Source organism: Citrus sinensis, chromosome 1, assembly GCF_022201045.2.
Source record: "Citrus sinensis cultivar Valencia sweet orange chromosome 1, DVS_A1.0, whole genome shotgun sequence".
Lineage (NCBI taxonomy): Eukaryota > Viridiplantae > Streptophyta > Magnoliopsida > Sapindales > Rutaceae > Citrus > Citrus sinensis.
Genome location: NC_068556.1, coordinates 18,318,376 through 18,330,535, shown reverse-complemented (window position 1 = coordinate 18,330,535; position 12,160 = coordinate 18,318,376). Strand labels below are relative to the sequence as shown.

Below are 12,160 nucleotides of genomic sequence, written 5' to 3'. Positions count from 1 at the left end.
ATAATCCTTTTGAAGATTTGGATCAGAAATATGCTTTACAAGTTCAAGAAAAATCTCTTGGTCTTTAGTCAAAACATTGATTTTCTTTAGATAGGAATCTGAATCAGAATCGCTGCTGCTAGATGCAGAGGTGTCTGAACCAAATAACTCATCTACTTGGAGGGGGTCACTATCTCCCGACATGGAAGACCTTTCATGCCACATTTAAAACATGTAGCATCTTTGAAATTGAATGGGGTTTTAGGTTTGGCTTTAAACTCTTTCTTTTTAGAAAAACTATGTTTCTTATAAGGCCTTGAAGGTTTCTTATAAGGAAGTTTCCTAAAATCATGAAAGGGTTTCCTATGGCTCTTAGACTTGTAATGTTTCTTATACGGTTTCGAAGAACACTTACCATTATAAGTTTTGGAAGTAGAAGCTTTAAAGGGGTCATAGTTGAATTGCTTACAGAAACTGCATAACTCTTGCTTAGATCTCCTAAGCTCCTGCTTCAGACGTTTCTGTAATTTAAAATCTTGACAGATCTTTAAACCTTCTTTATTGACAAAACTGACTAGTTCACCATAAGTGAGCTCGTCATAAGGAATACGATTGTCATAAAGAGCTTTGATGGAATTCCTAACCTTTTCTCCTAATAGGGTGGGTAAACCTGCAAGGAATTTTTCCTTCCAAGTTACATGATTTGCATCATCTCTAAGGAAGAGTCTAGTAAAGAAAGTGGTTTTGTATTCTTGGAAATCACTGAGTTTTCTACACCTTAAGTTGTGTAGTAACTCGGCGTTTTTGTCCCTAAGGTGAGAAGGGTCACCTATGAAATGAAGGGAAATGGTCAATATCAGGGTGGTAACAGCATCCTGAATTGGGTTATTGAATTCATCAAGAATGGGAGCGCCATTCTCATCGGTTTGGATGGCATTTAAGATGTCTAATTGCTGCAATTTAGTGAGAAGATGATCCCACCATCCTTTAAGTTGACCAGTAAAGCCTGCAATTAGGATTTCTGCAATGGCCTTGTCAGAAGTTCCTGATTGTGTTTTATAGGCATTGGCTGCCATGGTCATTTGCTGCAATACACCTAGAATGTTGTATTCAGACATTCCATCTATATTCCACTCATAGACAGAGGATGCATTATATCGAGCTTGATTTAATGCACTAGGCCTGTTGTCTATAGTCAAATCAGGTGGAGATTTGGAAGTAGGGATAGCAAGTTCCCAATGGATTTTATTGGCTTTAGAAACAGGTTCTTCGGTAAAGGCTTCTAAGTCAGAAGAGGCAATAGAAGTTTGGTCATCTTTCTCTAATACTCCAATCTTGCTAGATTGAGGAGTATCAGGGGCTATCTGAACTTTGCTAGATGAGGAAGAAGCAGCTTCTATCCTATCTAATTGTTCTCTGATGGCTTTGGTAAAATCCGATTTTGATTCATTGGCAAGCTTTTGGCTAGTTTTCGAAACCTGAAAGGGTTTGAAAATAGGTTCCTTAAGCTTTTTATCAAAATCTGACTTTGAAGGAATAGGCTTTGGACTAGGAGAAACAGATATGGTTGACTGTTGGAATTGGTTTTCTATCCTAGTCAACTGTTTTCCTATAGTATTTAAGTTAGTATTACAGAAATTATTCTGTTGAATAATACTACTTAAATTACTATCAGTATCATTAGGCTTAAGGATTTTGTAAGGCGAAGCCCTAATTTCTATAGGAGGTTCGCCGTGGTCAACGGTTACACTTCGGAGGGGTGGATGCTCAGAATCGACAGTTCTATTACTTTCGGAGAGTTTCCATTCAGTGGTCTTTTTCCTAATAGTAATAGGGTTTGACTCTTTGAAGGGGTAAGAGATGTTGTTATTAGAAGAATATATCTCGAACCAATCAAAAAACAATATATGAACTTGATGAAGATTCACAAATTCATAATAAGTTTGTTGGATTTCTTTCCTTTGATTTAAAAAGTGTTTGAAAAACCAAAGTCTTTTTTCTTTGTTTAAATCAGAATAAAAATCTTTATGCAGAAAAGCTTTATCCAATTTAAATTCTTTTTTAATGACATTAATTACATTTTCTGTAACGGCAGAAAATGTAGGGGAAGTTGGAGGAGAAGGTTCCTTCTCTTTCTGTCTTTGTTCATGTTGACTACTAGTGTAAATAGGGTGAGGAACACTAGTGGCATAGTCAACAGATCGTATAGAAGTGTTAGGTATATCTGAAGTTGAAAACCTAGGTTGACTTTGAAAAGGAAGATTTATAACGGAAGGGACTCTTGTAAATTTCCTTTCCAATGAAGGAATGCTTGAGCACGATGCTCTATCAGAAAATCTGGATGAGGTGGATCTTCTGAATGACAATTTGACTTTTCCATCGGAATACTGAGTCACATTTTGCAACTCTGTATTAGGCTCAAGTTGTTTTGGAATCGCTGGTGGAGCGGCTCCTTCAAGAATCCATTCTTCTGGAAGATAGACATCTTTCCATTGAATAGGCTTTGGGATGACTGTGTTGGCTCTAGACAAATCAGTCTGCAAGAGAAGAGTCTCATCTCTTTTTGACTGGAATTTATGTTGTGTACTGAATGCAGTGATCATTGCCTTATACGAGATTTTAAAAATTAATGCAACTGGGATGGATCCCTCAATCATATTATAATTATGAGTTTTGATTTGTAGAATCATGCTTTTCAAAATATTTTTGTCTTTAAGTGAAATTGTTATGTTTGGATAACAATCAAATGAAATTGGACCTTTACAAAGACTGGATTCGATGCTACTTAGCAAAGAATCATCAAAAGAGATGAATCGCCCATCTCTTAGGACAGCAAGGATAGAAGTATCCAAGCCTTCTTTGGTTAAGGGTTTTATTCCGACTTGAATAAGACCGATGTGAACATAATTGAAATTCTTTTCTTTTAATTTCTTAAAAGAATGCTCAGAAAACAAGTGAATTGTTTCAAATGGATTTGAAAGAGTTATGTCACGTTCTTCAGTCTTTATAATATAATCACTCTTTAAGAAATCAAGCTTTTTTGTTTTGTAAATCTTTTCTTTAGAAATTTTTGGAAGTTCCCAACAATCAATTGCTTTATCAAAGTTCTCAATAAAGAATTCTTCTGAACTCACAACATGCTTTGAAGCACTAGTCTTCCCGGAAGAAGAGCTAGAAAAGGATGATGATCTACAGTGCATAGGGTCCATGAGTAAAAACCTATGGTCTATCTATGGTTTTGTCAGAATGGCTACAGGTATGGTTTTACAGCCCTAAACGGATGACCTTATCCTATGGCGGGACTTACTACCAGTAAGGATTCACCACACGACAAAACTTCAAAATAAAACACAAGTCTTTAAACACAGAACTATAAACTGCTTTACTTTATATATATATATATATATATAATTAAAAAATTATTATAAATTTAATTAAAAAATTATAAATATGACATTACATAGTTACATAAGCGCTATAACATATCTTAGCCATTACCCAATAATGATATAAAATGAAAAATAATCAAATAATCAAATATACAAATATAACTTGTAAAAATTGTAAAACAAAATAAAAGCAAAGTCACACACACTAGTAAAAGCAAAGTAACATAATGTCAAGTCACCAATAATTTGCAAAGTCACCCAAAAGCAAAGTAACATGACGGCAAGTCACAAACAATTTGTAAACAAAAAACTCTAAGCTTCCCTGCCTGCCGTCACACACACTAGCAACATTCCATACTGGTTAGATACACTCTCGACACGGATTTGAAGGACATCGGCCGCGCGATTACGGCAAGAGCAAGCCATCTTCTTTCCCAAGTCCATCGAGCCACTTCACATTCACTGGTTCCAGCTGAACAATTTCACTATCACAACCTTCAAGATCGCCACCTATACGGCTTCTCCTGGTTCCCAACGTGGACGGCTCCGTAATCACCACTTTTCGACAGGCGCAACAACCCTGGTGAAGGATCAGACTGTGTTTGGTTTCTGAAACTTCGCCATTTTAATTTATTGTGGCTTTATTTTAACAATTAATTTCGGTGTTATATTAACGTATTATTGTAACTTTATTTGAACAATTAAACTTGGTGTGTTATATTTTAAAACTTTGAACGTATTATTGTAGCTTTATTTGAATAATTAGTCTCGATGTGTTATATTTTGAAACTTTAAATGTATTATTTTAGCTTTATTTAAACAATTAATTTATTTAAATTTTATTTAATTTTAAATTTAATTGGTGGCAAAATTATTTTTATATTAGATTTTTTTTTTATTTCATTAGTTGAAGAGAACTAAAAAATTTTAATTCGAAAACTAATGCGCAAAATGGTGAATTAAATATGGATTGAGTCAAATCCGCACCCGATCCGCAGATGTATGGATTGAATTTGAATTGAATTTTATCAATCCGTGGATTGGATTGAATTGAAAAATTATAATCCGCAAAATCATGGATCGGATATTGATTGATGTCCAATCCGTAAAATCCGATCCGCGAACACCCCTACTTGTGACCACAAAAGATTTTGCCCATTGACATAATTTTGCATCTGATCCTTCTGGCATTAATTTTGATCACAATTGAAGATTGCCATTTCACTAGTACATGTACCTAAAAAAGAACACATCATCTATAGAAGATAAAAAAATCTACAAGACAAAGATTTACGATCACAAAGGAAGATTGCATTTCACTAATACAGGTACATAAAAAAATAACACATCATCGAAGAAGATTAAAAAAAAAAATTTACAAGACAAAACTTCACCAACACAATATTATCCAATAGAATTTTCCAGCAGAGGATCAAAATTTGAAGGAAAATTCAGATGTGAAAATGGTCAAAAACAATAACACAGATAGGCCATATGCGGATGGCAATAGTAGCTCTTCCCGAATATGGCATTTAATGCTGGGAATATCACACAAGACCCTGCGCGCGCACTTGCACAAACAATTATCTTTACATTACAAAGCACAGGCCATGAAGCATCCAACTATGGTAGCTCCAGGGAGTTCACTCGTACAATAAGTATTATGCGTGTATAGAATCTGCACCAGGTAGGAAATGGATTAACTTCACTGCTGTTGTAGTCTTGAAACCATGTGCTCCGACTTCTGAAAAATATAAAACAGAATGTTAAGTATGTTTTCTTACTTTATCTAGTGGAAAACTTTAAAGCAAGCAAATTGATTGTATAAAAAAATTGTCTAGGTTCAGTTCAATAAACGGCTTATCTTATAGCCTGAGGGAATCTCAGTAGAATGAAAAACAGATAAAATTGGGAAGTCTTTCAACAGTTGAGTACAGAACTGACTGTTTTCTTTCTTCCTGCCTTTTTAAATCCTATTCTACTAGACTAGAGGCTGATTAAATGGTTCTTATTGCATGACAGGATCAAAATTTCCCTCTCCATGACAATAAATGAGTGCTTGGGTAAGCACAAGGCACCATGAAAGCGCCTTAAAAAGGTTTAAGGTCAGGTGGTTTCAGTGGTTCTCACTCTTTGAAATATTTTTCTTTACTCCACAAGCAAAAAATTCGCTCAATTATTTTCTTAGCTGGTCATTTTAATTTGCAAAAATTCCCTTTACATTGGTGTTGCTGTACCAATTTACAGTGGAACAAACCTTATCAGGAATTGAAGTAGAAAACTGAACATCAAGAATTCAATATTCAAGGCCATATGCAGTGACTTCATATGGAAACAAAATACAATCAAGAGAGCTTCCTTTCATGTTACCATTATAACTTTAAAAAGTTAAAAGGCAACATACCTGCTCACTATAAGGTAAATATTTTCCATCAAAAGTAATGACCACACGATCTTTCCCATCCACACCTTTAACTTTGTCAACAGAGCAGTAGAAGTCTATAGCCGACATGCTAACCCAACAAAGAACAAACACAAAACAATAATGAGTGTATGAATGATCATATTTCTTGAAGATAATGTTTCAATGCAATTACATTATATTCATGATTTAACTTAGTTGACTAAGACTTTTCAAAACATCAACCCATCAACGCTGAGGCATATTGACTTAATACAGTACTCAGATCACTGGACGCTTTATCTCGTAAACATAAAACTCCTTGTTTTACGTTATTTTCTGCTGGATGTACAAGTCCACAAAGTAGTTTTCCAGATCTCTAATGGATTGGAACAAAGTTTAAAACTGTAAAGCTCCCCTTTTTCTTTTGACTAATTCCTAATTATGAGCCTGTGAAACTCATAATCCAAACAGAAAATGAGCTCATTGTGGCAAACTTTGATAATCCTAAGGGCAAAATTATATTTCACATAACAATTGTATAAAAGCAAGAGCTGATAAATTTCAAGTTCCCACACAAAAATAAATAAATAAATGAACAAAACCAAAACCATGTGGAAGTTAAGAACTTACATGCCATCACCAAACTCCTCATTGATAATTTCCTTAATACTCTCACCAAAATGCATAACCGCTTCGTTTAACCTAAAATTTAAATAATCAACAGCTGATAATTAACTAATAAATTATAATTAATAAAACATTTCAAGCACGTGATATAAAAGTAGATTAGACCAAACCTATAAACGGTGGGTTCCTGGATCAAGTTCGGGTCATACGATCTTATTGGCGGTCTCATCATCTCGTGAATAAGCTCATCGGGCAGCTCGGGCAGGGCTGCCCGTAGCTTGGGGGCAGTTTCGGGCTTGAGCTGCGCTTGGCGTTTGAGTAGCTGCGCAACGTAGACGTTTGTCAGCCCTGTCTCTTCTGCAATCTGATTAAATGACTTACCGGATTCTCGTCTCACGGCTTGCAGCAGGTTTGTCACGCTCGATTTCCTGCTCGTTTCTGTTTCCATTTCGATCACAAAACACTCTTAGCAACAGTCACTCTCGGTCGCTCGGTAATGATAACTGATAAGCTTCAGCTGAAAGGAAGCAGAAAAGGGCATCTTGCACGTGTCGAGTAAATGTTGGGCTTGGCTTTTATTCTAGCGGGTTTGCTATAGAAACCCCAAATATATTCTGAGTAAACCATAGTTAAGAATACCCAATTCAAGGAAGGAATATTTTCCCGATTTCCTGTTTAAAACGTTATAAACCAGTAAACCGCTGACAAAGAAAAAGAATCCCAGAATTAATAAAGTCCCGATCAGAAGCACACTCTTACATAAGGTATTAAGAGGTTGTAATCTTTAAAGTTCATCATATAGTTTATTCTTAAGGTCTGTTTGGACAGCTGCATGAATAACCTAATATAAATCCATTAATTCATGATTCTCATATTTCCATAACAACAAAAAAAAATGAGATGAAAATGATTTAAATATATTATAATATACGATATTTCAACGGAAAAATGTTATTCAAACAGTTCCTGAGTGTGTGTGTATATATATTTAAGTGGCGGCACCACATTAGGGTTAGGAGGGCCTGAAGCCTCCCTTAACTTTTAAAATTTACAAATTTAATTTGATATTTGTTTTATTGTTAACTAAAAAATAGAACCGAGCTTCACGCGGCTTTGAAAAAAAAAATTAGTATTATCATTTTTTCTTACTTTATACTTGATGAAACTGATAAAAAATATTAATTGGTTTTTTTTAAGATGAGGCAGCCTTATAAAAAACAAAAAAAGCTATTAGCCAGCAATACAAATAAAGAAGCAACGCAAGATAAAGAATAAAATGAGAGAATATATTATAAAGTGATTTTATTCATTCCAATTGTGTGTGTACAAAACAAAAAGATGAGCTCTCATTTTATAGTTACATAATCACTCCATGAAATTAATGAAAAATTATGGATCATAATTTCTTGTGAGATAGTGAGAGTTATAGGGAAGCTAAAGGTTGCTAATGAGAGATAGTGGGGAGACTAAGAGATATATGTTATGAACATCTACATTTATTTTAATAAATTCATAACACTTCCCTTTGGATGTTCATTACAAAGAATATGGCTCATTAAAATCTTTACATAATTGTTATTGTGTAATAACAATCAAATTAATTATGAGAAGATGAAAAGCCAAATCTAAAAGAAAATTTATCTATTTATTAGATAATAGAGAATATACAAAGATGAGAAATGGTGATGCCACATCACCTCTTCAAGTCCCAACTTTATATATATATATATATATATATATATATAGATATATAGATAGATAGATAGATTTGATTTATCATAAAGCTCATGTTAAAATATTTTAGAAATAACCAAAATATTAAGTATTTATTTTTATACTTCCAACCTACAAAGGAACATTATTATTTTGAAATTTGTCGGGTCCTAACTCTCCTCACACAAAAAAAATAGAAATTACTTCACTTTACTGAGTTTATCCAAATGATTCTTCTTAAATAAATCTTATGGCACTAAAAATTCAACTTGATGTTTACATTATGGAGGTGGGTTCTAATAACAAATTTTTAAAATTGAAAAGGATTAATAAGCTAATAAGAAAAATAGTTGATACTAAAAATGATAAATTATATTCATTAATTTATTTATCGATAACATTAGTATTGATTTTACTAGTTGTCATAACTACAGTTAAAAAAGAAGAAGGCATTTTCAGCTATGAATTTTATAAAAAATCGTTTGTGAAATCAGATGAGAGATCAATAATTGAGTGATATTATTGTTGTATATATAGAAAAAGATTTATTTTATATTCTTGATGACAATGTTATTTTTCAACGTTTTTAACATATGAAAACATGTCGAGATTAGTTATAAATATATATATTGAATTGAATATATTAATAAATTTTTATTTTTGTATTTGTTACTTGATCTTTTTTAAATTATATTATTATTTAGACTTAATCCCTGTTAGATTAAACTATTATATATATATATATATAATAGTTTTCTGAACATGGATTTTAAAGGACGGGAAAATTCGGAAAAATTTTAAAATCGCACGGTTTTAAAGGCTTACAATTTTAAGTCTTTTAAACCATGCGGTTTTAAAATTTTTCCGTACTTTACCATACTTTAAAATTCTGGACTTGAATATATATATATATATTATGAGATGAGAGCGGCACATCATCAATACAATTTCCTGATTACAAATGCTGAAAAGAGAAGCATCAGTTATCACCAGTAAAGAAATTTCCAACATATATAATGGGCCAACAAAACACGAATATAATTAAGAGAGCAAACTCTCATACACTTCGGGCTTGTGGGCAGCAGCAGCATCCTTGTGCCCTTCTGCCTTCACTTCATGGATGAACTTTTCCCGACAGTTTCTTTTCTGCTGTTTGTATAATATCATGGCAAGTACAATCACCATAACTGCTACGACAATGTTACCAAACTTCGAATACAAATCCAAGCCTGTGTTCTGATCAATATAGTCACCATAGTTGTGGTGATCAAGCTCAGGATCTCTTGTGTAGTCATAAACATGCAATAAAACCCTCAAAGCTGTCAAGCCAATGTAGTAGAGTTCCCTCACAGGCTAACCTTTATTCCGCTAGAAAGTGTTAGCAATAACCTGTGGAAGCAAAAAGAAACTTTTCAAATAAGTAGAAGAGATTTTATATATTTTAATATTTAAAAAAAACTTTTCAACTTCTACTCCTAAAAGTTTAAAATTTGAGATTTTACTAGTAGAGACAAAATTGTTTATTTAAGCTTCAAAAGTTTTATTAGAAAAAAACAACAAAACAACAACAAAAATTATTATAAAAGCTTATGAGATTAAATAAGTATTTATGGTCATTAAATAAGCCATATCAAACTGACACTAAATGTTCTTTTGAAGAATTCATCTCTACAACCAACCAGATACGTCTTGCCAAGATACATGGGTAATGATTTCTTCATCTCAACTCCATTGTCCATTTACTTATTTTATAATAGATATGGATAAATGATTCTAGTAAATTAAAAATTAGAGAATTGAATAAAATCATAACCATATTATAAAATATTTAAATTATTTAAAAAGCATCTCCAAAAAGTTAAAACAATATCTTAAAATGATATCAAAATTAAAAAGTGTTTGAAGAGAGCAGCACCTTAAGAGAGAAAAAAATATAACAATATTTTAGGGTTGAGTAAGAATTATAATGTACGGTTTTCTTTTAATTATAACCTATTTACTAACCAACATTATAATTGATAAAACAAAAATTATTGAACAAAAATTTAAAAAATATTCATATATAACGGGGATTGGGGGGAGTACAAAATCAACCCTACTTCGGTAAGAATTTATGTGTTATATTTCCCTCATTCCTCACCTTATTTCTAAAAAATTATTCAAAATTCATCCCATTTTGGGTGGGATCTTATAGGATTCCAAACCCGTGGAGAATTTCGCCATCCCTAATTCTAGGCAAATAACCTAACCCAATCTGATCCAATTAAAAAAAATCATATTAAGGTCAGATCGAATTGTTTGTCTAACCCGATCGGATGATATATAATCAATATGATCGGATCGTGATTGGTTCAAATTACACCTAAGACGATTAAAAAATCCACTAATTAGTCATTAAAAAAAATGAAAACAAAGTTACAAACAAACACCATAGCACACAACTCACTCTCTGGGATCCAAACAAACACCATAGCTCAACAAAAAAAAAATTACAAAAATGAAGTTTCACAGTCACACTTCACAGTTCACTCTTTTTCTTCTTTCTCACAGCTCACAGCTCACACTAGCAACTAATAAGCAACAACAGCAGGTTGGCGCAACAGTGGGCCAGCAGCAGCATACCACTTTGACTGAATCTACTAGCTGTTGCATGGACGAATGCTCCACTTCACTTCGACTGGATCTGCTCTTCCCACAATCACTGATGGAACCCACGAAGCTATCGTTGAAACCAGCTGTCGCTTGACCCATCGATCACCGGTTGATCTGCACGAAGTCATCCACGATTGTTCCACTGGAATTGCGGCTGACAGCCCCATCACGAAGTCCTCCAAGCTCCTTTTTAATGAAAATTAGTGGAAGTGTACTAAAACGAAATAATTACATAGAAGTAATATTATAATAACTAAATAATTACAAAAAAATCCCAAAATTAAGAAAAACAGCTCAAAATTGTTCTTGACCTGATTTGGTTCGGATGAGTTTTTCTTCAATTTGATGAACCCAAAATCTGATTGGGATGATCCGAATCCGAATTTCGCCACCCCTACCTGGAAGCCACTGGTTAGGAAGGTAATATTTAGAAATGCAGTAAAAAAGAAAAGTACTTCTCAGAAACAAACCACAATTATTTCCCATCAATGAGCTTACATTCATGAATTTATTAAGAAAGATAGATATAATCATTACAGAATTTTACATTCAACATGATGAAAGCCAAGTACAGTTTTGGAAACTTCTTGGTTTTATGAAGAAGCACAGACCTGTGAACAAACTTGTTTGTTTTAATCTACACAAGATAATCCAACACTGATTTGTATGGACAATGCTTTTACAGTCCGTAAAATAATGATTTGATAATAACATAATGTTTATGGCTTTCTCCCGTGGTAGCTCTAGAAATGGCATATCCATCGATTAAGATTAATAATTCATACATAACCAACAAAAATAAATAAATTTATGAGCAAATTGAATATCGTATTTCAGTTATATTTCAATGCCAATACATTCAATTTATGTGCCAAAACAATCTAGTGTCAATTTTAGCTCAGTTGGCTAAGCCTTTTAAATATCAATCATCAATGCTGAGGCATAATGACTTAAACTGTAAAATTCCTTGTTTTACTGTACTTTCCGATACACAAGTGCACAAACGTTTTCCAGAACTCAAATGGAGTAAAACAAAATTTCGAACCGTTCAGTTCCCATTTTATTTCCACTAATTCCTGGGCTTAAAATTGGGGAAGCAAACTTGGATTCCAAAAATCAACTCAAAATTATAATTTCACAAAAAAAATTTCATAGCAGCAACAGCTGTGAATTTTAGCTTCCTACACAAAGGAAAAAAATTCAACAGAATTAAAAGAAATATTTTTAAGGTAAATAAATAACATCATCATGTGAATTATCATTACTGTAATAACCAAATCCATAACCGCTTCCTTTAGCATTAAAAAAATTAATTGATAAAGAATAATGATACAACCACAAACTCTTGTACAAAATTATTTTGTACAAACTGACGTGGCATTAATTCATTAGTTGA

At 33.0% G+C, this 12,160-nt stretch overlaps 1 protein-coding gene across 2 annotated transcripts; it reads right to left on the bottom strand.

The window, feature by feature from the left end:
• Positions 1-4,657: 4,657 nt before the first annotated feature.
• LOC102625874 (cyanate hydratase) lies at positions 4,658-6,916 on the bottom strand. 2 transcript variants are annotated; one of them, XM_006470785.4, is made up of 4 exons: positions 6,570-6,914; positions 6,403-6,474; positions 5,773-5,881; positions 4,658-5,112 (listed from the first exon to the last, which is right to left on the bottom strand). In XM_006470785.4, the coding sequence occupies exons 1-4, from the start codon at positions 6,845-6,847 to the stop codon at positions 5,074-5,076; spliced, it is 498 nt and encodes a 165-aa protein (XP_006470848.2). In that variant the 5' UTR covers positions 6,848-6,914; the 3' UTR covers positions 4,658-5,073. The 2 variants fall into 2 exon arrangements, with proteins under 2 accessions (XP_006470848.2, XP_024952851.2); XM_025097083.2 differs by lacking the exon at positions 5,773-5,881 and having other exon boundaries at positions 6,570-6,916.
• Between the last annotated feature and the right edge of the window lie 5,244 nt (positions 6,917-12,160).